The sequence below is a fragment of the Drosophila melanogaster genome, chromosome 3L, assembly GCF_000001215.4.
Source record: "Drosophila melanogaster chromosome 3L".
Lineage (NCBI taxonomy): Eukaryota > Metazoa > Arthropoda > Insecta > Diptera > Drosophilidae > Drosophila > Drosophila melanogaster.
In genome coordinates, this window is record NT_037436.4 from 2094901 (window position 1) to 2122027 (window position 27127).

At 44.3% G+C, this 27127-nt stretch overlaps 2 protein-coding genes and 1 non-coding gene across 15 annotated transcripts in view, besides 1 other annotated feature; 1 reads left to right on the forward strand and 2 right to left on the reverse strand.

Annotated features, from left to right (window-relative positions):
• Window positions 1-20711, reverse strand: part of sls (sallimus) — a 75931-nt gene extending 55220 nt beyond the window's left edge. For 12 of the 13 annotated variants that reach the window (NM_001274385.1, NM_001274382.1, NM_001274383.1 and 9 more), the window contains exons 1-7: window positions 20500-20711; window positions 19226-19566; window positions 10250-11834; window positions 9955-10184; window positions 8528-9892; window positions 5665-8463; window positions 26-5584 (exon numbers count right to left, since the gene is read on the reverse strand). In NM_001274385.1, the coding sequence (NP_001261314.1) occupies window positions 26-5584; window positions 5665-8463; window positions 8528-9892; window positions 9955-10184; window positions 10250-11834; window positions 19226-19397 (11710 nt within the window). In that variant the 5' untranslated portion in view covers window positions 19398-19566; window positions 20500-20711. Of the gene's footprint in view, window positions 1-25; window positions 5585-5664; window positions 8464-8527; window positions 9893-9954; window positions 10185-10249; window positions 11835-11967; window positions 12013-19225; window positions 19567-20499 lie in introns of all 13 variants that reach the window. The other variant, NM_001259622.1, reaches the window with a different exon arrangement.
• Window positions 13406-18551: a mobile genetic element.
• A 1854-nt stretch (window positions 20712-22565) lies between the features above and the next one.
• The window catches only part of zormin, a 34235-nt gene continuing 29673 nt past the window's right edge, over window positions 22566-27127 (reverse strand). The window contains exons 16-17 of the mRNA NM_001043113.2: window positions 23867-24229; window positions 22566-22723 (exon numbers count right to left, since the gene is read on the reverse strand). Coding sequence (NP_001036578.2) covers window positions 22716-22723; window positions 23867-24229 — 371 coding nt within the window. The 3' untranslated portion in view covers window positions 22566-22715. The remainder of the gene's footprint in view (window positions 22724-23866; window positions 24230-27127) is intronic.
• On the forward strand, window positions 23598-24667 carry asRNA:CR45802 (antisense RNA:CR45802). The gene is made up of 2 exons (NR_133160.1): window positions 23598-23821; window positions 23883-24667.

Genomic DNA, 27127 nt, shown 5'->3' on the forward strand with positions numbered 1-27127 from the left:
ACAATGTCTGTGTATCCTAACTTACTCTTGCAAGACACTGTAGCTCTGGTGCGATCCTCGCCGTAGTTGTTAATGGCACGGCACACGTACTCTCCAGAGTCCTCTCCATAGACATACAGAATATCCAGGGAAACAAAGCCCATGTCGAAAATATTTCTATAACGATGTCCAGAAGGCAAGGGCTTGCCATTGCGGTACCATTCGACGCGCAGGCTGGGATCCGTCTTGGGTTCCACCTGGCATTCAAAGCGAACGGCCTCGGCTTCATCGACAGTCACAGAAGTGATCTGTGTGGTGAACTTTGGTGGTCCAAACACTTCCTCAACCACCTTTGGCGCTTCTGGGATGCGTCCTCGCTCCAGCTCCTTCAACTTTTCGGAGGTCATGCCCTCTGGCAACTGCGACTCGTACACAATATTGTGCTTTCCCTTGCAAGTGACCTTTGCGCTAGTTGTGGCAGTGCCCCACTTGTTGGTTGCCCGGCAAGTATACTCGCCTGAATCCCTGGCATAGATGTAGTCCACATCCAAAGCAATAAAGCCAAAGTCGTTGAGCTGATGGACCCTAGATCCAGTAGCCATAACATGACCATTATAGAACCACTCAATGCGCATGGTTGGATCGCCGACAGGCTCCACACGGCAGTCAAAGTGAATTGGACCACCCTCAGGAACATCCAAATTGTCCTTTATTTCCTCGGTGAATTTCGGGGGATTGGGCTGCTCGTCTTCAGTCACAAGCTCCTCACGCTTATGCATGGTCTCCTCAAGTTTCTGCAGACTCTCAGTGCCGGTGCGGAAGTTGGAGGGCAACTGGGGCTCCATAACGATGCCTTGGCGACCCTTAACCTGCAATTTGCAAGAGACCGTGGCCTCACCATGCTTGTTCGTGGCCTTGCAAGTGTACAATCCCGAATCACGCTGATAGCAACCAGCAATTTCGAGGATTACAAAGCCAAAATCATTGATGGTCTTGATACGAGAACCAGCCCACAAGGCCTTGCCATTGTGGAACCAATCCACACGCATCGATGGGTCATTAATCGGCTGCAGACGGCATTCGAAGTGAGCCAGAGCGTTCTCGCCGATAACCATATCGAAGGGAGAGGTGATAAACTCTGGTGGCTTGCCAGTATCATCATCTGGTACGAACTCGGTGCTGCGGGAGCCCAAGCCCTCCAGTTCGGCAATGCGATCGATAGTTCCCTCCATGCCCTTGGGCAGCTGAGATTCCATGATGATGCTGCGCTTACCCTGGATCTTCATGGTGGCCGTGGTCACCGCCTCACCATACTCGTTGATTGCGCGGCAAGAGTACTCGCCGGAGTCCTCAGGATACACAGGAGAAATCTCCAGGATGACAAAGCCAAAGTCGCAGAAAGTGCGGAAACGAGAACCGGCCTTCAATGGACGACCGTTCCAGTACCACTCGACCTTCAGTTTGGGATCATCGGCCGGGGTAATCCTAGCTTCAAAGTGGGCATTTTCACCCTCACGCAGATTTTCGATGTTTTCCAGTGGTACAGTAAAGACGGGAGCCTTGCCCTTGGTCTCTTCGGTGGTCTCTTCGCGAGTGCGGACCATGCTGTACTCCAGGTTGGCGATCTTCTCCAAGCCACCTTCCATTCCTCGAGGCAACTGGGAGTCCAAAATGAGGCTTGACTTCGAGGCGCACTTGAGCGAAGCCCTAGTAACATCCTCTCCATACTTGTTACGAGCCCTGGCCTCGTATACACCAGAGTTCTCTTCGTAGCAGTACAGAATGTCCAGAATAACAATACCGAAGTCGTGGAAGGTGCGGAAGCGGTGACCATGGGGTAGTTTCTTGCCGTTGAAGTACCATTCCACCACCAAATCAGGATCGGTGATTGGAGTCAAACGTGCCTCGAAATGAGCAGACTGTCCCTCCACCAGCTTAGTTACATCGACGATCTGGGTGATGAACTTGGGGGGCTCAGCGACCAGAGGAGCCGAGGTATCTGCCTGTTGTCCTTGTGGGCACTCAAGCTCCCTAATCCTCTGCAGTGAATCCGGCTGCAAGCTATCATAGAACACTCCGCCACGTCCTCCACAATTGAGGGTGGTACGGGTAAAGTCCTCACCGTACTTGTTCCAGGCTCTGCAAACGTACTCTCCACTGTCATGATCCTGCAGATAGGAAATATCCAAAACGACGTATCCAAAATCGGAAACCGTCTTGATGCGGTTGGAGTGACGCATCAGCTTGCCATTGTGATACCACTCCACCTTCAGATCCGGATCGTTGACTGGAATCAGAGTGCACTCGAAGTGAGCGGACTGTCCGTCCTTCAGGCCCTCCAGCGGCTGAATGTGGGACGTGAAGCGCGGCTTCTGGCCCCTCGGCTTGTCCACGCACTCCAGATTGCAGCTTATTTCAGCAGTTCCATGCTTGTTGGTGGCGCGGCAAGTGTAGGTGCCGGTGTCTTCGATCTTGGTGCCAAGAACCTCCAGGGCAACCGTGCCAAAAGCGTAGATGGTACGCACACGATGGCTGGCCTCCAAAACCTTGCCGTTGTAGAACCATTCTATGACCATGCTCTGGTCACCAACAGGAATGAGATTGGCCTCAAAGTGAGCCAATTCACCCTCCCCGATGTCTGCAATATTAACGAATTCAGTGGTGAAGCGTGGTGGGATGCCAAGATCTGGCTGTTCTGGCTTAGAGCCGTCCTTGCGCAGGGAGTCTTCAAGGTCCTGGATTTGCTCAAGGCCTTCAGCTCCCTTCGGGTGCTGAGTTGACTCGATGATGTTCTCCTTGCTCGAACAGAAGATGGTGGTGGAGGTAAAGGCCTCTCCAGCCTTGTTGTACGCTTTGCAAGTGTAGATACCCTGATCGCGCGCATATACCTCGATCATATCCATGGTAACGAAACCAAATTCACTGGTCATCTTGAAGCGAGAACCATGGTTCAGCATTTTGCCATTAAAGTACCACTCTATAAACAGGTTGGGATCCTCCTTGGGCTCCACGTTGGCTTCCAAATGAATGGGTTGGGCCTCCGACAAATGGAACTCGGCCTGCAGTGGCTTCGTCCATACTGGTGGTGGATACTGTGTCTCGGGCTTTGTCGTTTTGCTGGTGTAGCGATTGGCCAGCTCCTCCTCGGTTTCCTGCACAGCCTCAAGACCAGCCTCTCCCTGCGGATGCTGGGTGTCTAGGAACATGGTCTTGCCACCAGTGCACTTAAGAGTGCCAGAGGTAGTTGCAGATCCCTTGCTGTTAGTAGCCTTACATGTGTAAACACCGCTGTTCTCAGCATAAGAATTGGTCAGATCCAAAGCGCAGTAGCCAAAATCGTAGATGGACTTAAATTTGGCAGCGGCCTGCAGCGGTTGTCCATTGTAGAACCACTCGATGGACATGGTAGGATCACGAGCCGGTTCCACGTTGCACTCGAAGCGTACATTGTCGCTCTCCTTGCACTCAATGTTGTTAAGATGAGTAATAAACACAGGAGTCTCATAAGTGGGCTCTGGAGCCTCTGGTCGTCCCTCCTTGGGCGCCTCAAGCTCTCCAATGCGAGGCAACGAATCTGGGTGCAGAGACTCGGCCTGAAGCCAATGGCGATCTTCGATCTTAAGAGATGAGGTTGAGACAGCCTCGCCAACCTGGTTAGTAGCCTTGCAGGTGTAAATAGCGGAGTCATCAGCACGCAATCCGTTGATGGACAGTGTAACTAGTCCAAAGTCAAAGGTACTGCGAATTCGGGAGCCAGTGGTTAGAGAAATACCATTCTTAAACCACTCAATGCGGAGGTTGGGATCCGCGCGGGGTTCAACTTGGGCTTCCAAAAGGACGTGCTGACCCTCATGCAGCTTGTCGTAGCTCTGCAGATGCGTGGTGAAGACCGGAGCTTGTTGGGGTGTCGAGTCAACAAACATCTCTGGTACACGATTCATGGCAGCCTCCTTCAGTCGAATAGCCTCCCAAGACTCCGGAATCAAAGGCTGACCATCAATATTCGACTTGGTCTTAACCTTCATGGCAGTAGAAGATACAGCCTCACCGGCGGCGTTGTAAGCACGGCACATGTAGACACCGGCATCCTCTGGTACCACTGCAGTAATGTCCAGGGTGACGAATCCAAAGTCGTGTGTGGTGCGCAGGCGAGAGCCCATTTGAAGCTCCACGCCGTTGATAAACCACTCAAACTTCAGAGAAGGATCTCCCACAGGCACGACTCGTGCTTCGAAGTGTGCATGAGTACCCTCCCACAACTCCGAAGGTCCAGTGAGCAGTTGAGTGAAGATGGGCTTCTCAAACAGGCGCTCTGGTTCAGTGGGGCGTGGTGCCAGTGGTTTCTCCAGTTGATGGATGCGACTGATACTGTCCGGATGCTGAGTATCCATTTGGATGCTGGCCTCAGATACCACGCGCATAGAGGCGGTGGTTACTGCCTCACCCAGTGGATTGACGGCGCGGCACATGTACACGCCCTCATCCTCCTTGCGAATATGTGAGATGTCGAGGGACACAAAACCGAAATCGTGCTGCTTGGTGATACGGGAGCTATCTTCAATGATCTTTTCGTTGCGGTACCACTCGACCTTCAGATTGGGATCTCCCACTGGAATCAAGCGCGCCTCGAAGTGAGCCGTCTGATGTTCATTGATTCTGTCGATGTTCTGAAGAGGTTGGGTGAACACTGGGCGCTGGCGAGTGCCGGGGGTTTCAGGCTCCTGGCGCTGATGCGGCGCAGTCGATTCCAGCTTGCGAATCTTCTCCAGTCCCTCGGGATGCTGGGTGTCCGAAATGATGGTGCCACGCGGAATGACGCGCAGATTCGTGGAGGACACAGCTTGGCCCAAAGCGTTAACAGCACGCACAGAATATTCTCCGGCGTCCTCGGCCACAGCATGAGTAATATCCAAAGACACGTATCCAAAATCGAAGGTGATGTGGAAGCGAGAAGCAGACGGCAGAGGCTTGCCATTGTGATAGAACTCAATGCGCAAGTTAGGATCGTGAACTGGAGCGACCTGGGCCTCGAAGTGAGCGGTCTGACCCTCGTAGATCTCAGTGGAACCGCGAAGTTCGGCGGTGAAATGAGGTGGACTGATCGGAGCGTCTCCAACCTCGGTACGTGCATTCGGCACCTTAGACTCCAGCTTTTGAATCTTTTCCAGAGCATCGGGATGCTGGGTATCCAGGATCATGCTGCGTCGGTTTAACACGCGCACATTGCAGGTGTTTACAGCCTCACCCAGCTGATTGGTGGCCTTACAAATGTAGGTGCCGGTATCCTCGCCATAGACGTAAAGAATGTCCAAAGCGACGTAACCAAAGTCGTGGGTAGTGCGGTAACGGTGACCGGTGGGCAGCTGCTTGCCATTGCAGAACCATTCAATCTTTAGGTTGGGGTCGTTGATCGGTTCCACTCGGCACTCCAAGTGGGCGTGCTCGCCCTCCTTCAAGTGTTCTAGGTTGCTTAGCGGTGTGAGGAAAATGGGTTTCTGGCCCTTCTCCTCCACGACGGGCTTAGGAGGAGGCGCATATGTTTCCAGTTGTCGGATCTTCTCTAAACGCTGAGCATCCAAGGTGTCCAGATCGAGTGTCTTGTTTGCTGTTAAAGAAAAAAAGTTTGAAAGTGGGTTAGTGAATTACGAACAGGTTATTTTTATTTTTTTTTTTTTTTTGCATTACCTGTTACGTTTACAGCACAAGTCGTGACAGCTTCTCCAATAGCGTTCTTGGCCTTGCACATGTAGGTGCCGGTGTCTTCGGCATGGGCATACAAAATATCTAATGCCACGAAGCCAAAATCGTAGGTGGTCTTGAAGCGGTGACCAGTCTGTATGGGCCTACCGTTGCAGTACCACTCCACCTTCATGGTAGGATCATTCACAGGAATTAATGTGGCCTCCAGGTGGACGGGAGCTCCCTCGTTGACCTTGGCATTACGCAGAGGGCGGCCGAACTGAGGACGCTCGGCATGGAACTGTTCCTCGTCCGTTTTCCTCTGGAATCGCGAAGTATCTTCCAGATGCTGGATCTTAGTCAGAGCCTCCTCGTGCTGAGTCTCGTGAATGATGGAAGAGCGTGAGGTGACGTTGAGCACAATCGAGTTGATGGCTTCACCGAGGTTGTTGGTGACTCGGCAAGTGTACTCGCCGCTGTCCTCAGCATAGACAGTGAGGATGTCTAAAGCCGCAAATCCAAAGTCGTACGTGGTGCGGAAGCGATGACCAGTGCTAAGTGGCTTACCATTATGGAACCACTCCACCTTGAGGTTGGGATCTGGGTAGGGTTCAATGCGGCACTCGTAGTGGGCACTTTGACCCTCAACTAGGTTGCTGGGTCCAATAAGCTTGGTAACAAATACCGGGGCGGTGGTCACCGTGTACTCCTCCTCCTCCCTGCGCTGGTACCTGCTGTGATCCTCCAACTGATGGATCTTGTGCATGGCGGCTTCGTGCTGGGTCTCCAGTTGAATGGAGGTCTTAGATTGCACAATGAGCGAGGCAGAGGTAACCGCTTGACCCAGCTCGTTGACGGCCCGACAGGTGTAGGTTCCAGAGTCTTCGGGATTCACATACTTCATGTTGAGAGCCACATAACCAAAATCATGCATGGTGGTAGTGCGGTTGGAGGCTTCAATAGGTTGCCCGTTTCGCAACCACTCAACCGTTAATTTCGGATCTCCCACTGGAATCAAGCGAGCCTCAAAGTGCACAGCTTGGTTTTCAGCCACACGCACATCCCTTACCGGCATGGTGAAGACAGGTGCCTGGGACACGAATTCGTCCTGAACGCTGATGCGCTGACGCTTGGAGCCATCCTCCAAATGCTGCAGACGTGGCAGAGCTGTTTCATGCTGGGACTCCAGGTAGATGGACTTCTTTGTGTGCACAACAGCTACAGCAGAGGTAATGGCCTCACCCACAGCGTTATAGGCGCGGCATGTATAAGTTCCGGCATCTTCGGGCAGAGTGGACATAATATCCAAGGCCACAAAGCCGAAGTTATTGGTCTCAGTGAAACGAGAACCAGACTTAAGTGGAAGATTGTTATGGTACCATTCCACACGCATTGAGGGATCAGAAACAGGAATCAGACGGCATTCAAAGTGGGCCCTCTGGTTCTCCTTGATCTCAACATTTTTCAGTGATGTAGTGAACACCGGAGCCTGCTTGGTACTTTCATCGATTTCCTCACGTCGGGTATAGCGCGAACGATCCTCCAGGTAATGGATCTGCTCAAGACCGGCCTCGTTCTGGGTGACAGTAACAATCTGCTCACCACTGCGGCACTGCAGTTCCACTTGGGTTTCGTCAGAGCCAATCAGGTTAACGGCCCTGCAAGTGTAGACACCCGAGTCCTCCGCAATCAAATGGACAATATCCAAGGCCACATAACCGAAGTCATGAATGGGACGGAAGCGGTGACCCACAGTGATGGGACGTCCGTTCTTAAACCACTCCACTTTGAGGTTCGGGTCAGTCACCGGCTCGATCTTGCACTCGAAGTGAGCGTGACCACCCTCTCGGGTGTTGGTCAAGCTTTTGGGATGGGTAAGGAATCGTGGACGAATGTTAACAACCTCGTCGACGAACTCGCTGCGGCGATGGCGTGTCGAGTCCTCCAAGTATTGGATTTTCTGAAGACCCGACTCGTTTTGGGTCTCCAAAATCAAATCATTCTTAGCGATAATTCGCACGGAACAGGAGGTTACGGCTTCACCCAATTGGTTCCTGGCCTGGCAGGTGTAGACGCCCGAATCGATGGCGTAGCAGCCAAGCAGGTCCAAAGCCACATAATCGAATTCGTACGCTGGACGGAATCGATGTCCTGTCTTAACAGGCTTTCCATTTACGAACCACTCGATGCGCATACTAGGATCTCCCACGGGCTGAAGGCGGCACTCCAAGTGCACGTTGGTACCCTCAATAGTTTCAATGTTGTGCAGGCCCCTGGTAAACTGGGGCGCTTGCATGATGGTAATATCCTCCTCCTGGTGATGGCGGCGCCTAGAGTCCTCGAGCAATTGAATCTGCTCCAGCGATTGTTCGTTCTGAGTCTCAGTCACAACGTCCGTGTGGTCGATTACACGCACGCAGGCTGAAGTGTGGGCAGTACCCAAATGGTTGGTGGCCCTCACAGTGTATTCGCCAGAATCGGCGGCCGTGGCCTTGATAATATCCAAAGCTACGAAACCAAAGTCGTAGTAAGTGCGGAATCGGGAACCCACAGTAACGGGGCGACCGTTGTGGAACCACTCGACGCGCATGGTGGGATCGCCCATCGGTTCAAGGCGGCACTCCAGATGGATGTTCTTGCCATCGTGGATAGGCTTTGGATCACTCAGTGGTGTCACAAACACTGGCTTGGACTTCGAGATCTCTTCGATGTCATACTGAGGCTCCACGAACGGCTTGTTTTCCAAGTTTTGAGTCTTCTCGTACAGACCGCGGTGCATGCTAGATGTGTCGATACTGGAACGAGCTATCAAGATAAAAGTCAATTGACATTGGTTCTCAGAAGGATTAGTACTGGGTTTTGAACTTACTTTCCACTATCATCGTTGCTTGCTGCTGAGCTTCACCTAGCTTGTTCCTAGCCACCACGAGGTAGACGCCAGCATCTTCAGCGCGCACCTGGGAAATGTCCAGGGCGACATAACCGAAATCGTAGTATGTCTGGATGCGATTAGCGGCTGTGATGGAGCGACCGTTGTGGTACCACTCAATCACCAGACCCAAATCGCTCTGGGGCTCAACACGGGCCTCAAAGTGAGCGCGCTGGCCTTCGAGGATTTTGGTTGTTCCCTTGAGGGGGCCGAGGAAACGGGGAGCCTGGGTGATGTAGGTCTCCTCCTCCTCGCGACGTCCGTAGCGCGACGAGTCCTCGAGATGCTGGATCTTCTGCAGACCACCTGGGTGTTGCGACTCCGAAACGATTTCGTTCTTGGAGATAACCGTAAGCTGAGCCACGGTGGTATCCTGACCCATCGCATTGTAGGCGCGGCAGGTGTAGGTGCCGGCGTCATAGATGGTCAGCTGCTTGATGGTCAGTGCCACGTAGCCAAAGTTATGGTAGGTGGTGATCCTGGAACTGGCTTCCAGAGGCTGTCCATCCTTCAGCCACTCGACGCGCATGGTTGAATCTCCAACGGGTTCAAGTCTTGCCTCGAAGTGCGCATGCGCGTGCTCGCGCAGATCCAACTGGTTTTGGATCGGTGTCTTGAATTGGGGCGGGGCAATAGCCTCGGCAGCCTCTTGGACATGACGACGCTGCTGGGACTTTCGGTAATCCTCCAGTTCCTCCACCTTTTCGATGTATCGCTGCTGCTCGGGTATACCCAGATCAGCAGTTACTTGGGAACGTGAGTGGACACGAATAGAGGACTGACTGATGGCTTCTCCAATGCGGTTCACTGCCCGCACGGTGTAGGTGCCAGCATCCTCGGCTCTCAGGTGCAAGATGTTCAGGGAGACATAGCCGAAGTTGAAGATGGCAGTGATGCGGGAGCTAGCCGTGATGGGTAGTCCGTCCTTGTACCATTCCACTCTCATGGAGGGATCATTCACAGGTGTAACCTGAGCCTCAAAGTGCACGTTCTTGCCCTCCTCGAATTCGCCGAGATCGCGGAGTGGGCGGATGAATTGAGGCGCCTGGTTGAGCTGCTCATCGATGCTCTCTGTGCGCTGGTAGCGCGAGTAGTCCTCCAACTGGTTGATGTACTGCAGACTGTTGGGGTTCTGCGAAGATTGTTCAATGGAGGGGCGCTGCACAACGGACAGAATAGCGCGAGATTCAGCCACTCCGCTGGCGTTGGTCACGCGGCACATATACTCGCCGGAGTCGTGACCCATAATGCTCAGAAGATCCAGAGCGATAAAGCCGAACTTGAAAACGGATGTGGCGCGGGCACCTAGCGATCAAAATGGAATAATTTAGATAATATTCTTAATTTCCGTGAATGAGAAAACTTACTGGCTGCCAGCGGACGTCCATTGAGGTACCATTCGACGACCATGGTCGGATCGCCAACTGGTTCGATGCGGGCCTCCATGTGAACACGGCCACCTTCGGTCTGCTGCACATTCTGCAGCGGGATGATGAACTGAGGCGGTGGATAGACGCGATCCTCCTCACCAGGGCGCAGATGGGGCTTGGCGCGCTCCACATGGCGAAGGTAGATGATTTCAGGGCCAGGAATGGGTCTAATATGGAAAAGATAAATTTTTAGATAATTTGTAATTTGTAACAATGGGTTAGTAAAACGTACTCTGGCTCTATGACTTTCGTTGGTCTCGGGAGATTGAGACGACGCTGCTCGTAATTTGGTTGTTCTCTGGGAACCTCGACATACAGCCTGGCCCTATTGGCTGTGGATCCAGCGATGTTCTGGGCGGTGCACTGGTACCATCCAGCGTCGTTGGCAGTGACGCGTGGAATTTCCAGGCAGGTGGCTCCTCCGTCGATGCCCACAAAGCGCTCGGCGGTGGACGAGATCTGGACGCCGTCCTTCTGCCAGGTGATACGTGGCTGCGGAGTTCCAATGGCATTGGCACTCATGGTGATCGGTTCGCCTTCGCGCACAGTCATGGTGCTAAAACGTTGAACAAATTGTGGTGCGACAACTTGTTCCTTTTCCAACACGTTCAACTGTGCCTCGATGGCCACTTCACCGGCCTTGTTGCGAGCCAGACATTGGACAGCTCCGGCATCCAATCGGGTCACATTGGTGATCATCAGCGAATGGCTGCCCGATTCGTTGACTAGAATCTTGTGCGAGGCATCGTCGCGCACTTGCCGGCCGTTGATAAGCCAAAAGACCTCGGGATAAGGATTGCCAGTAACGCGGCAATCAAACCTGGTCATACGACCCTCGGTAATCTCGCGATCTCCGAAAGCCTTCACAAAGGCTGGCGGCAATGCTTTGCCGGCCTCCAATTGCTCGGCCATTACGTCCACGGGCTTCGGTTCGTAGGCGGTTTCCGCAGCGGGTTCCACGGCCAACACGGCGGATGAAACCACGCAGCCCTGCAAATTCTCGGCAAGCAGGGTGTAATGACCGCCATCGCGAGCCGTGGCGTTCTTCACGCGAAGCGTAGCCACTCCACTCGAATAGGAGATCTCGTACTTCTGCGAGGCCACCAATCGCTGGCCATTATGGAACCAGGTGAGCCGGGGCTTGGGGTTGGAGCCGACGCGTGCGGTGAACACGGCATCAGATCCCTCGATTAGCTTGGAGCTACGCGGTTTCTGCGAGATCTGCGGCGCCTGCGCAGGACCCTGATTGCGGTCCAGCTCCTGGGAGAGCTGGGAGTCCTGCTCGTAGCCAGATCGACGGGTGATGGCCTCACGGAAGGAAACCTCGCGTAACAGCCTGTACTCGAACGTGTCCACACGGAACTCCTCCTCAATGGAGGTGTACGAGTATCCGTTCGAGTAGATGTTCTTCTCCAAATTCTGGATGGGCTGCAGGGCGGGCATCGGTGCTCCCTCCGGCTGGATGTAGACGCTACAGATGGCCTCGCCATACTGATTGCGGGCAGTGCACGTGTACTCGCCCTCGTCGCCGGGTCCGATCTGATTGATCAGCAGGGACACATCGCCGGTGGCCTCGTTGTAGCTCATCCGGAACTTCTGCGACTCGAGAAGGGGTGCGCCTTTTCGGGTCCAGGTCACGAATGGCTTCGGGTTGCCACGCAGGCGTCCCTCGAACAGGGCATTGCCGCCCTGGGCGAAGCGAGCGTTCTTGAAGATCTGCTCGAAGACGGGCGGCGAGATGTCGCCCTGGGCGTACACGTGTGTCAGCGAAGGGGGCACGTAGGCGCCTCCGATGCTGCCACCATGATGTTGTTGCACTGTAAGATCAAAGCACTCTCATTAGGATCGATAGGTTGTATGTGTAGGGTGGATATGGATGGTAGCGGAAGTGGCGAAAAAAAAAAAAACAAATTTAAAGGACATTAAAATTTTCTTACGGTTTTAATTTACCTTCAAATGTATTAAATTTAAAAGAAAAGTCGGCGAGTAAAGAACCTAACCCATTCGTTATTGTCAGCTTAATTTTCATATCGTATTTTGTAAATAATAAGTTTTGTAATAAGATATAAAAATATATAAAAAAAAGTATTAAATGCTTTTTATTTATGAATAACTTGAAACACAAGCGAAATATAAAGTTCAAGTGGCAAATTTCTCTAAGCTAATAAAAAATATGTGTTGCACAGTCATATTTCAATTGTTCAATGATTTTATTTTTAATTTAATAGTTCATATCCAAGCCAATCTGAAATCTAACTCATAGTCCAAAAGTATGTCAAACTTGCACTATCTTTATGATTTATTCTTTAACCAAAACGTTTATTTATTTTGTTGCGTATATTTAGTTTGCACACGTACGTAACTATTTATAGTTGTAGTCGCCCAGAAGTAAACAACTCTAATTATATATCTATATTCGCATCAGTACCTGTATATTTATAATATATATATATATATATGCATTTGTTTATCACTTGCGGATCTCTAAGTGTGTCATGAATGTAAAGTACATATATATAGGTTCATGACTTTTAAAACAGCTGATCGGAAGCAAATAATAACAATATCAGCTTCGGCTTTTCACTTCGGGAATTCATCTTCGTGTTCTTGAGTATAAGAGATTCTCTTCATTCTCTTCTACAAAAAGAGAACATTTTTCTCATCTTTAGTTTTAAAGCATAGAATTTGAGAAGAGAAAATTTTAAGCAGCCTGTTCGCTATTTTCGCTTTTCTTTTCTCACGCACAGTGTTGTAAAGCGTCGTTTTTTGAAATGTTGTATTTTGACACTTGGTTTTAAATTGAACTGAATAAATTCACTCGACGAAAACAGTAAACAAATGACGAGGTATACAAACTCTTATACGATTTATATATAGCATCGACATATGTATGTCAGTGCAATCGTGGGAGATGAATAGATAAACTTATAAATACACCACATTTTCCCTGTATCCGTCAATTAAGATTTAAATGATGAAATATAAGTTGACACATGAATTATATTTTTGGAAAAAATGTCGGACATTCGGAATGTAAGATTTTATCAGGAAGATATTAATAAAATATTGTTGTTTTCAAAATTTTCAATAGACTTGGAACTTGGTAGATAAACATAAACCAGATTTATCTGAATTATAAGCCAATTGAAATGAACAAATGTATTTCAATTGCTAGAATCTTTTAAATAGTTATTTTCAATTAATAGTTTCCTGTTTACTTCAGAACTGTGTAAACCATTTTTGGCCTAGATTTATATTAGGCTTAGTGAAAGATGGATAAAGTTTTACATCTTTCTTAAATTCTTCCGTTTGGATCATATCTAAACAAATATGATACGCGATTAATCAATTATAGGGCTTGTTCGGGGAAGAAAATAAAGAAAGTTCTTGTTGTAATTTATAATTTATATTTCCTTTCTTAATAAATAAATAAATAGTCAAGTTTATGTTTGAGTTTTATGATTTATATTTTAAGTTATTTCAACTGCAACACCAGCACCACGACCTACTCACAGCAAAAAACGTACAAGAAGGAAAGAAGGAATAAAAAGAGTGGTATTCTCTTACAATATGTTTTATGGCATAAAAGGTGTGGCCATTCATATCAAATATAAAGTAGTGTTGTTTAACGTTATTTTTGTAGGTTGAATAGTATATTCCAACACGCCCCCTCAAAAATAACGTCTATAATTAAAAACATAACAATAATATTCATTAGTAACTATCAAATGTGGGTGGTGTGCATTCTGGGAAGTGTTAACTGATCCAGCATTTGCTGCGAGGATACGGGGAAAACCCAGAAAAACCCGATCAGATCATTGTAACAAAATATGTTTACAGGAATTTAAATTTGAAAAATATATATAAAAAATTTCATTCAGCATTCGATTGGTCGTCTTGCAGCAAACCCAATTTGTCTCGTAACTCCACAAATCTCGCAGCAGGCAACGGTTTTGTAAATATGTCAGCCAGTTGATTCTCTGTAGGAATATACTCAAGACAAATCACATTATTCTGAACTTGCTCTCTGGCAAAATGATATTTAATATCAATATGTTTAGCTCGTTTATGACATGAGGGATTGTTTGCTATGCTAATACAGCCTTGATTGTCTTCGTAAATTTTAATGGGGTTTTCTAGTTTAATGTTAATACTAGTTAATAAAAATTTAAGCCATAGAGCTTCTCTCACGGCTTCAAATAGGGCCATATACTCAGCTTCAGTTGATGAGGCTGCTACTGAGTTCTGTCTCTTTGTATTCCAACAAATGAGATTAAAATCAAACATTTTGAATAAATACCCTGTTGTACTTTTTCTATCAATTTCACTACCAGCCCAATCAGAATCCACATAACCAATAATTTTATTTTCAAATGCCAAGTTCTTTTTAAAAATCAATTTCATATCGATAGTGCCCTTCAAATATCTAAGAACTCTTTTTAAGTTCTGCCATAATTCGGAGTTATTTTTGCTACTATATCTGCTCAAGATATTTACTGCAGTAGTTAAATCTGGGCGTGTACAAAGCATTATGTACATTAAACATCCTATGAGGCTACGGCATGGGGTATTGCAGTCTTCATCTGAATTAAGTAATTCATAATTTATTTTACTAGGTAAAGGAGTACTAACTGCATTACAATTTTCCATGTTAAATTTACTTAAAATTTTTTTAACATATGCAGATTGGCTTAAATAGATTTTATCTTCCTGCATCTCTATCCTAATTCCAATAAAATGTTTTATTTCATTTAGGTCAGTCATCCTAAACTTTTCCATTAAATACCTTTTGAAGTTATTCATTCTTGTCATATCTCCTGTAGCTATAACCACATCATCTACATATAATAATACATATATGTTTTCATTGATGTTACCTTTGTCTAAAATATATATACAGCGATCAACTGAAGAGTTTACAAACTCACACTCTTTCAATGCTTGCTCAAATACTTCAAACCAGCATCTAGCCGCTTGCTTGAGTCCGTAAATTGCCTTATTCAATTTACACACATTGTCACTATTACACGATATACCTTGAGGAAGTCTCATATAAATTTCCTCTTTTAACGTGCCATTTAAGAAAGCTGTTTTTACATCCATTTGATGGACTTTCAAGTTATACTGTATTACTAATGACAATATAAATCGGAAACTTGAAATTCTAGCTACAGGAGCAAATGTCTCTTCATAGTCTATTTGGTATTTTTGAGTGAATCCTCGTGCAACCAATCTAGCTTTGTATCTAATTGGATTTCCAAGTTCATTATATTTAACAGAAAATACCCATCTGCTATCTACAATATTTTTGTTTTCAGGCCTTTTTGTAATTGTCCAAGTATTATTAATTTTATGAGCATTTAACTCTGTATTGATGGCTTCTTCCCAAGAAGATTTATCATCCCTATATTGAATTTCATCAAATGAATTTGGGACATCGTTAAATATAGTGTGAGCATTTAGAACAACTTTATTTAGACTATTATCCTCTTCATTATAGGATATCTGAGGCTTAGTCTTTAATCTCTCACTTCTTCTATTAATAATTTCTATGCCATCATTTTTAGTTGGATTATCAATTCCAATTTCTTTTAAGTGCTCTGCTGTTTCACTTTCCCTACTCTCATTCGGGTTGCCTGATCCCTTACTTTCATTCAGGTGATCATCTCGCTTTCTTTTCTTACTCTCATTCAGAAAATATTTATTACTTTCCTTACTATCTTTCAGGAATTGTATGTTGTCGCATTCCTTACTCTCATTCGGGAATTCTGTTTGTATTATTTTCCTACTGTCATTCGGAAAATTTTTATTTTCACTTTCCTTACTATCTTTCAGGAATTGTATGTTGTCGCATTCCTTACTCTCATTCGGGAACTCTGTTTGTATTATTTTCCTACTGTCATTCGGAAAATTTTTATTTTCACTTTCCTTACTATCTTTCAGGAACACTGTTTCAAATTTAACAGCTCTAGAATTAACCATATTGGTTTCATCGACAACAACATCTCTTGCGACAATAAATTTTTCATTTACAGCATCCCACAACTTAAAACCATTGGGTTCATAGCCCACAAAAATACTTTTAAATGATTTATCATCAAACTTTCCTTGTTTGTTTTTAATATGCACATAAACAGTTGCACCAAACACTCTCAAATGTTTTAAGTATGGCTTCTTATTGTGCCACATCTCATATGGGGTCTTTGAACTATCAACAAGTGCTCTACTAGGAATTCTGTTGATTAAATAAGTAGCAGTTAATACTGCTTCGCCCCAAAAGCTTTTATCTAGCTTTGCACCACTAACCATGGTTCGAGCTTTTTCCGTAATGGTTCTTATCATTCTCTCAGAAACACCATTTAACTGAGGTGTATGTGGCACTGTTAAGTGATAAGAAATTCCTTTCTTAACACAAAATTGTCTCATCTCATTTGACAAGTATTCTCTACCATTGTCAATGTATAAGTACACAACCTTTAAATTAAAATGAGCTTCACTCTTGGCTACAAAATCTTGAAACATGCTAAACACATCAGATTTATATTTAATTAAATAAGTTACACAATAATGTGTAAACTGATCAACAAAGATCACAAAATAATTTTTATCATCTAAAGTAACTGGAGTAATAGGCCCACAGACATCTGAGTGTACTACAAAAAGTGGTCTTTTAATATGGGTCTTATCTTTCAATTGTTTAAAAGGAAGTCTTGCCTGTTTACCATTTAAACAGGGTTCACAAATTTCACATGATAACTCTAAGTTGTTTAGAAGACTTTGATCACTAAACATATTCTTTCGTTTTATTTCTAATAATTTGCCATCGCTTATATGGCCAAACCTCTCATGCCATAAACGAAAATTATTTTTATGCTTAGCATTTATAGAATATGCTTGAAAATTGATCACAGGTACATTGTTTAACATACCTGAATTTTTGACAACCATTAACCCATTTTTCGAAATGGTTACACCGCTTTTGTCAAATTCGATCGACATTCCTGCCTCTTGGAGACGCTTTACGGACATCAAATTACCAGCAGCTTCCTTACAAAAGAGTACATCCTCCAGTGTAATCTCATGGTCATTCCGTAGTCGGACAATACCACGCTTAGTGGCATAAATAAATTCGCCTTGCTTGGCCACTGCAATCTTAAGTGGAGGCACAACCTCCACACTGTCGGTATACAGCGACTCATCATTTATAAGATGGTCACTAGCACCAGAATCAAGGACAAACCCGCAGTTGTCCATCACTGAAGTATTATTCACTTCTTTTACCATAAACGCAATGCCGTGTGATGTTGCAGTTTGAACTTGTTTTTCATTTTCTTTATTTTTATTATTTAATATTCTTTTATAATGGAAACAATCTTTTTTAATGTGGCCTTCTCTGCCACAGTGGTGACACTTGACTTTATACTTTGAATTTCCCTTGAATATTTTCTTTGGTTTAGTTACCCGATTTTTAAACAAATTATTTTTATAAGTGTTATTATTGTTGTGCACGATCGCGTTCATAACTTTCTTGCTTGTATCGTTGTGGTCATTTTTAATTTTAATTTCTTGATCCAGCAATCTATTTTTCACAAACGCCAATGTCAAATTTTCTTCAGATAATGTCTCTATCGCTGTAATAATTCCATCGTAACACGAAGGCAATGTGATCAGTAGATGAGAAATTTTATCCATCTCTTCTATTTTTGCACCAGCTGCCAACAATTCACTTATAAGTTCGTCAAAAATATGAAAATGGCTTAATAGTGACATCTCACTCGATAGCTTCAGAGAAAGCAAACGTTTTCGCAGCGCCAGTTGCGACGCCAAACTTTTTCGTTCATAAACGGCGTCCAAATTCTCAAGAATCTGACGCGCCGTAATGTCGCTTGTTGCGAAATTTAAAAACGAGTCGCTTAGGTACTCTATTATTGTACTTTTTGCACAACGCTCTGCCTTTTTCCAGGAGTCATCTACCTCGTTAGGCATTAAACCATCAACTACTTTAAGCACATCTTGCTCGGCTAAAAGAGCCCTAATTCTAAATTTCCAAATCGCGTACTTCTCGCCATCAAACGGCTTAATATTACGTTTAGCCTTGTCCATTTTTCACTCAAATTCTGAGAAGGAAATAATTTCACAAGAATGTGAAAAAAAAGGCTATTTCACAAGAATGTGAAAAAATGCTATTTCACAATTTATTTTCACAATCTTTAATTCACAATTTAATTGTTTATTAGGCATGGACTGGGCCCATAACCTGTTGTAATTTATAATTTATATTTCCTTTCTTAATAAATAAATAAATAGTCAAGTTTATGTTTGAGTTTTATGATTTATATTTTAAGTTATTTCAACTGCAACACCAGCACCACGACCTACTCACAGCAAAAAACGTACAAGAAGGAAAGAAGGAATAAAAAGAGTGGTATTCTCTTACAATATGTTTTATGGCATAAAAGGTGTGGCCATTCATATCAAATATAAAGTAGTGTTGTTTAACGTTATTTTTGTAGGTTGAATAGTATATTCCAACAGTTCTAAAAGCATAAGTAAATAAAGTTAGTTCATAATATCTGCAACAATAACCTCAATAGCTTATAACAATTTAACAATCTCTGACGCAGGTGCAACATAAAACAGTCTTTTGATTTTTTCCCAAGAAACTTTCGACTGATTCAATAAAATCAATCTTTTAAGTTTTCCAATACGGAGCTTCGGTTAAACAGAAAGTAAAATCCTATGGAATATATTCTTACTAAGATAAAATTGACGGAATACTGGACTAGACTACTGGACTAGGAATACTAGCAATTGGTCCATAGCGACTTATTGAAAAAAAAAACTACACGACCTTAACCATAAATCTATTAGCAAAACTTTTAGACAAAAATCCACTTTAAATCAAGTTATACCCATTAAAAGACCATAACATAAAACCCAAAGGATTAGGTATGTGCTTATGTTTTTTGAAAGAACTTTTAGATTCGCCCTGCAAGAAATGAATGATATCAAGGCCAAAGCAGTAAAGGAACGAGCTTGATGATTAAATGCTTTGTCCTGGATCCTTCGGCCATTCAGCGGAAATTGCTTGGGGACAGTGGGGATTCTAAATCCACGGTGTGAATCCCACCGAGCCTCGCAAACTTCCCTGAGATCGGCCGTCTCCCTCAACGGGGGACATCCAAGGACACATGGGACGAGGACTGACCTTGCCGCTGGGTGGTGACCTGGCTGCGCTGGACGTGCTGCTCGGTGCGGCTAATCCTTTGCTCCTGGTGCTGCTCCTGGCTGGAGTGCGAGTACTCCTGGCTGGAGAACTGCTGCACCTGCTGGTGCTGCTGGTTTTGCTGCTGGTACGGGTTCGGATTTTGTCGTTGCATTTTGCTTCGTTATATATCACTATATATCATTTAAAATGACAACCAAATCGTTGCAGAATGAACTGCACTGTAGAATTGAACACCTCGCGATCACTCTTTCTTTGATTTGCTTCTTCACTTGATATACTTCTATATATATTTATATCTCTTTGGTCGCTTCTTTAAATTGCTGAAATAGAAATAATAATTGGTAGGAACTTTCACTTTAATTAGGCAACGAAAATTCACGGCACTTGTTATTTATCACTGCGATTTCGGCCAACATTTATATTCATTTTATTGCCTTGCATCTTTGAATTTCTTTAATGTTTGGCTGTCACACATTTTGTTTAATGGCTTTGAAATTTCCTTCTCGATATACGAGTAGATATAAATCAGGCGAGATCGGAGATCTTCGCATGACGTTCATATCAGCCATCCTTCTTCATATTCATTTTCATATTCTTTCGCCTGTGAGGCATTTCCAACTATTTTTAGCCCCGAGAATACACTGCGACACACAGATACGCACTCACACACACACACACACTTGTTCTCATACACACAAAGAAACACAGTCGGTGGTAGCTTCTTATTTTTCACGGGGCTATTAATAAACATTTTTCTGGTTTCTCCTATAGGAAAACCTTGCATTGGCCCAGTGATCTCCGTTTAAGAATGTTCACAATTTTTCAGACACTATCTTGGCTGCTCCAGCGTATAATCCTTGCCGGGATCAGCCAGGATAATGCATATCGCACACATGGCACAGCCGCGTATACGTGATCTTTTGATTTGTGCAGGTTCGACTATATATATATAGATTGCTTGATATCTGTTTGCACACGATTTCACAGTCCATTCGTTGAATTGGGTGCGGACCCACGAAGTGGAGCCACCGAAGCACCGATCCGATACGATACGATCCGAATCGGAATCGGAATCGGAATCCGAAACGAAGCACCCGATCGGGCGATATTTTTAGATATTTAGCGCACTGAAAAATTCTTTCGGCATTTTTCTCAAAGTGGTTTCGTAACCAGAGAAAATTTTCATGAACACTTTTTGCATTCACAATTCCTGCAGGATTTGCATAATTTTCACACTTTACACTGATCCTTACTCGAAATTGCGATATCCTTTCGACGTTCTATATATATATTTGCGTTTGTGCGGGGCTCTAAGCGAACGAAATGGCTGCGAACGTATACATATATCTGTACCGTGTGGTGCGTTTAGATATAGATATATGTATATTCTTTTAAAAAATATCTATTTTCAAACTGTTTCAAGTCATAATCCCCGAGACTGAAACCAAGACGTCGATCGTTTCTGAGGTGCGAGCGAAGAATGACAAAATCTCTCGGAAAATGCGATCAAGTAGCTGTGCCTGCCCAGCCGAATCTCGCCCGAATCGACACGATTCCAAACGATCTCCCGCCGAGAGAGAAAATCTTGCTCCACATGAGATATTTTTGCATTTTCCTCGGGAAAACAGTCTCACAGCTTTTAATGCACTACACAGCACGATGGGGTGTATAGGTTTTCCGGGCATGTTTGATATATTATTCCAAATCTGCTGTAGATATTCTATTTCAAATTTTTCCTTATCCTGTGAATCTCAATAACTCCGTACTCCGTTTTCTTATTGGGATATTTATCAAAACTAAATTGCTGGGTGTCCAGTAGTTCGATGGAAAATCGTCCCAGAGTCTTGGCCATTCTCGTTGAATCGACAATGAGAGATATCTCTGAGGATTTTGAAAAGTGTTCGGGCTTTGAGTAAGTTGGCTAAAAATATATGCCGATTTATTTTTGACACGTATTTTTCAACATTGTGTGCACGAAAACGAAGACATCCTACAGAAATTCTAGATACTGTTAGAGTCAAATGCATACACACGGCACAGATAGATCCCTATCTATTGATTCCAGCTAAAGATTCGTTTAGAATGCTGCCCTCCAAACCGAAACCGAAAATCAGAAGGAAATATCTATCAGAGTTGAACTTGTATAAATAAATAAGACAGCAATTGCAATTGGATCTTGGAATTATCATTTGCACAATACAATCAAATTTGGCTCATGTTTGCTTTGCCTTCGCGTTTATTTTTTTTTCACATTTTCCACATAATTTATTTTGTTTGTCTAAATTTAAAACCACATAAGATGTATAGATATGTATAAAATTTGGCTCGTCCGCCCGCCTCTTGATACATATAACTTGATTATTCATTCTGTCTCTTAATCATCAGCACCGAGATGTATTTCAGTGACCAATTGGCGAAAAAATGTCGCAACTTTCTATTTCTTTTTCGCCATTTCAGAAAATCCGAAAATACAAAGTGCAACTAAATCGACAGTTGGCTTTGGCCTTTTATGGCGCGGAGTTGTCGTTGTCCCAAGGCAGCCACTATATCGCTGTATACGGCAACCCGGTTTGCAATGGTCATGCAATATTGTTTTTTATTGTGCACAAATTAATTGTTAACATGGCCACTGGCCAGCAGTAGAGTAGCAGAGCCAACCCAGTAACATAATCATTAAATTACAAACTCGGCAAAGTTGATTCTAGGCAGCCAGGCGCAGCGACGGCAAAGTTTCGACTGTCACCGACCAGGTACAAATGTATCTGCAAATGTATCTACAGGCATTTAAGTGCCCCGTGCAGAGATAAGCCGAGTAACAGAAACAGGCAGCACGCATCGCGGCTAGCTTTCTTCTGGTTCTGGCTAAATTATATCCACCGAAACAACAACAGCAGCAGTAACAGTTAGCCGGTTCTGCAAGGCAGATTGCAAAGACAGTTTGCGTTTGTTGCTAGCAGCGATGCGCTACGAAAATGAATGGCATGCAGTGAAAGAAATATTTGCATTTAAATGGTACATTGCCCGACATTATAAAATTAGTTCGAAACTCATTACGCTTTTGATAACTACTACATATAGTATAGATCTTTTAATTAGATGGCTGATCATAAGCTGAAATTTGTCACTTTATTTTTTTCAAGTGCACAGCTTTTCCAAGCAACCATTCACTTGACAGCTGTCCGTAAGATTAAGAGCACTTATCTATCTGACCAGGCTGAGGCTGTATCTGTATCTTATCTGCCGTCGCAGATACTTTGTGCAAAAAAATTCGCCCAATTATGTCACTGCCCGAGAATGTGCCAACAAACACAACACTTGTACAAGAAAACATTTCACTTGTCTTTTTAATTAGTATTATTAATGGTTTAGTATACATAATAAGGCAACAGTAGGTTTAGTTCGTTTTAGTTTTGCTCAAAAATTAGTTTGGCTTCTCCCAGCCACGGGCTCTCGAACACGGGCGATGCATTCAATTTACTGCAAACAAGAAAAAGAATTCGAGTTCAATTAACGATCGTACAGAAGACCAGATCGACAGGATGGAACAACAGATGCTGGATGAGTTGACACTTGAGCGTTGGAATCAAGCGGGCGGGCAGAACATGCAACATGCAACAGGCAGTGGGAAAGATGAATGTAAAGTATCTCTGGATTATGGTATGAGAATGCCACCCCCCCAAGCCGATGAGCCGAGCTGGCGACCCCAAGCCAAGCCAAGCCCATCTTAATGCTATAAATACACTACGGAATGTTCTTTTCTTTGCTTTGTACTTTTTTTTTTTAACGCAGATGTAATGAGTCGCGTTAGCAGATCTGCATTGCCAGAGTTTCGTCTGGCATCGAATTTCGCGACCATTGCAGCCAGCCTCAATCTCAAAGTCAATCCCAATCCAAGTTCCAGGTCCCAGTCCCGGTCTTGAGCCCCTCCATTCAGCAAAACCATAAAACCGAAACGAAATGTCGACAACTACGATGTTGCGGCTACTGCACTGCATGCCAAGCGGCAATTTAGGTATAAAATGTCCAAACCTGGTCGACTCGAACCTTGCAACAGGGTATCGGAATAGTCTAGTACATGAGGCAAAAAATCATAGTACAAAATGTTAACGAATTACTTGTTAGGTAAAGCATTTATAAAAAATGTATTAATTCGTTGATTAGAAATATACTAAAAGCAAGTACAAGTATATTTAAATAATTTAAAGAGCATCCCAAAGTCGACTTTACACGACTTGCTTCTTTAGCCTTTTCATATCAATTGTTTATACAATTAGACACACGAGTCGCAGTCAAAGTCCCTCTGTCGAACCTCCCTTTCTGGTAAATGAAAGTTGCAATGTGGTGCAGAGCGGTGGCTGTAATCTATATTTAGTGATTTTACATGCGGTATCTCAAAGATATTCGAAATATGTGTGCATGAATTGCGTGACATGGCAAATGGTTGCAAGATTGTTTGAGAGATCGCGATCGCGTCTGCCCATTTTGTAGCTAGCAATTTTCCAGATCGCTTGAGGATCGAAATGATGCATTTAGCCGATGATTAATTATGGATTCAATATGGAAACAGCATTCAATGTAAACTAATGGGCCAATGCCATTGAAATGATTGATATTGTTTACCTGTTTGCTCACGTAGCTGCGGTTCCTGGGTAAAATCCGAAATGGACACGGTCTTGGTGCTCACATAGCTGATGGACTCGATCGTAGTCTCCCACTTCTGGAATGTGTTGATGGTGTCGCTTCGCAGTGCACGACTCGACTGGGAGTGATTATGACTTCTCAGTGGCGTCGAGGAGCGCAGCGACATGGTCGATGTGGCCGAACCCATGGAGGAACTGGCCGGCGAACTGGTCGACGTGGATGAGAACGACGCAGATTTGCGCAAAGGCGTTTTATTGACGCCATTACCCAGGGGCTGATCCGTGGCCTCCGGCGCCGGTTCCTCCTCGGTTATTAGCAGGCTATCCGTTTGAGTGCCTTGATCTGCAGAAATGTGCACGGAAAGAAATGTCAGTGTTTCGTATATTTCTAAAATCACCATTTAATTTACTTAGCCTAAGATATTACATGTTAATTAAGTAATTAAGTAATGGAACAAGCTTTCGAATTTTCGACCCTTTTTTCCGTTCAGTGTAGGACTGGGAATTTTGGCGAGTTAGAAACGCGGAAATGATTGGCTTCTTCAATTTTTATGACTGCACTGCTGCGTTTTTATATTCCTGCTCAATTAGCTGAAAACAATTAAATTCTAGCGCCTTTCTGGCAATTAGGCGAATTCGTGTTTATCCTAAAACTTAGCCCCGTGCTTTCAACGGCACAGAAATCGCTGCACATTTTCAGCACACCCAGTTGTCTATTGTCTGCGATTGTTCGCTGTTTTGTTTGCTAATTTACAGCGTGCGTAGAAATAAATATGTTGCCAAAATTCCTATTCCTTTCGCCTCGAACAGAGTGACTGACTTGGCCAGGGTCATCAACGCGTGGCGGCGCGGATGTTTCGGATCCCATTCCCAAGATAACCCAACCCATTCCTAAGATGATGGCGGCCTGTCATCGGGGATTATGCAACTGAGTTCGCGGATCTTTCAGGGCGCCAGTCTCTCAGCTTGCTGCGCCCAATTAGATTAAATCTATGCATATAGACATTAAAATATTTTCGTGTTTGAATGTTTTCATGTTTGCGAACTGAAGTGCTAAATGGTTTTGGCCAACATCTGCGCAGTTTTGGGCCAATTCCTCTAGTTCTCTCTCTCGAACTGCTGCTGGTTTATTACATTTTTCTGCTGGCCGTGGGTGTGAGGAAAACAATTTTACGAGCATCCCAACTACTTTATAGTATCGGATTCGAATGCCTTTGGCTCTTTTCCAGTTTATAAACATATATGTATATGTTTATACGTTTGGCTAATGTGCCTATAGATTGTCGTGCCAGCCCAAAAAATTTGACTGAAACCAAAGCGGAAACAGTCTTATTAAAATTTATTTGCGGCAAGTGCGCCGGCGGTCATACGGAAACCTCTGCCAGAAAAATATTAATCGTATTAGACAAATAATATCTATATTTCGTCGGTACTACGTAGTTAGCATAAGGATATACTTAGTAAGCAGCTCATTAGGTCTGTTACGATGCTAAAGAATCTAGATTATTATGCATTTATATAAAGTGTGACCACGCCTTTGTCATGTCCCTGACCAATTTGATATAATATCATAATAAACCACTCAACTGGATCCCACAGAAAGATCCCATCTAATGGATCACCAAATTGTTTCCTCATCCACAAATTTCTGAACAAAACAAGGAAAAACTAAGAAAATATGAACGAATTTCTGAAGTGGCAAAGGAAAATTGGTTTGTGACTTGTTGCGCTGAGTTCATTTGCTATTTTAAGAAAATTACCCAATTAATTTAGGAAAACACAGAGCTGGGAAAAAAAACACAATGCGAATGTTTTTGTAGCTGCGGCAAAGACTCATCACAAAAAAATGTGGATGGGACACTTTGGTGGTCAAAATGTAGCACATATTCTGGCACTGGTGCCCAAAATCCAGGCAGTTTAAAAACGCATTCGTAGAAGCGTTAATGTTTGGCTTTGGGTATTGGAATCTGGCGAAATAACATTTACCTATTCGCACTGGCAAAATATTTGCCACACGATACACAGAATTTGTGTTTGCTCTACAACGAGGGAAATTTTGCGAATGTGCCAAATAAAAAAATAAAAAGGTACAACGAATGAAAAAAAAAAAATATATACTAAACAGCCGGACACGGCCCGAATATTTCAGTTTCGCATTGAAGAACGCCACACGCGAGATGTTTTTCATATTTTCGCTTCGAATTTTATTTTGACATAGTTTCATAATATATGCACATACATACATCTGACAGCGTTTTATCGGTGCGGTAAGCAATTTTCTGAATCATTAAGGTGCAATATCTGGCCATATGTTCGCATTCAAAATCCGATCTCATCGAAATTACCGCGCCATTATATTTTCGTAAAAGATGCACTAAGAACTGGCCATGATGATGCTGCAAATGACTCAATGAGTGCCTGCATTTGGCCTCTGAGTAGGATCTAATTTGTTTCTTGGACCGCTGCCTAATGACTCGAACACTCTGGCCAGGCACTAAGCACACAATTAGAATTGGCAGATTGGCAGGCGAGGAGGAGGAGGAGGAGGAGGAGGACCTTGAACCCCCCAAAACACCCAGTCAGCCAGAGACCACCCACCCACCAGCCACTGGCGACTAATCAACGGCAGAAACGGCAGAAGTGTGTCATATGCCCCAAAGTGAGTGGCAAAGTCAGGCTCTGTGTTGGTGTCCATCTAGTTTTGGCTATGATATGATAAGATAGTTGGTTTTCCCAAGAAAATTAATTTAAGAATTATGTTTCATTGAACCCAAGGATCATTGAACCCAAGGACATAGTTTCAATATTATTTGCATAATTAACAAAAAAGCATTAAATCCTATTTGCCCTGGCTACTTTCTGCCATGTTGCACTAGTTGGCAACACTGCCGGTGATTTGTGTTTGGTGTCAGTGTCAAGGACTCGCAAAGGCCTACATATACTGGGCCCATGTGTACTCAATTACCTTGACAGCCGAGAGTGTTTATGTCTGGCCTGTCCGAGTTTCAGCGATGCCCCTTTTGTTTCGTTGAATATTTCGCATTTCGCGCGTTTTACTCGCCAGTGATTTTCTTGGCAAGCGATCGCGACAAAAAAGAAAATGCCGAGAAAATTAGATAAATAAACATTTGCCGAAAGGCAAATAAATCATCTGCGAGCAGCAAAAGCGAAACGTTCGGACTGTCAGCCGCCCACTCAAAATATTTTATTCCACACATATCCAAACATTTGTTCAGATGAT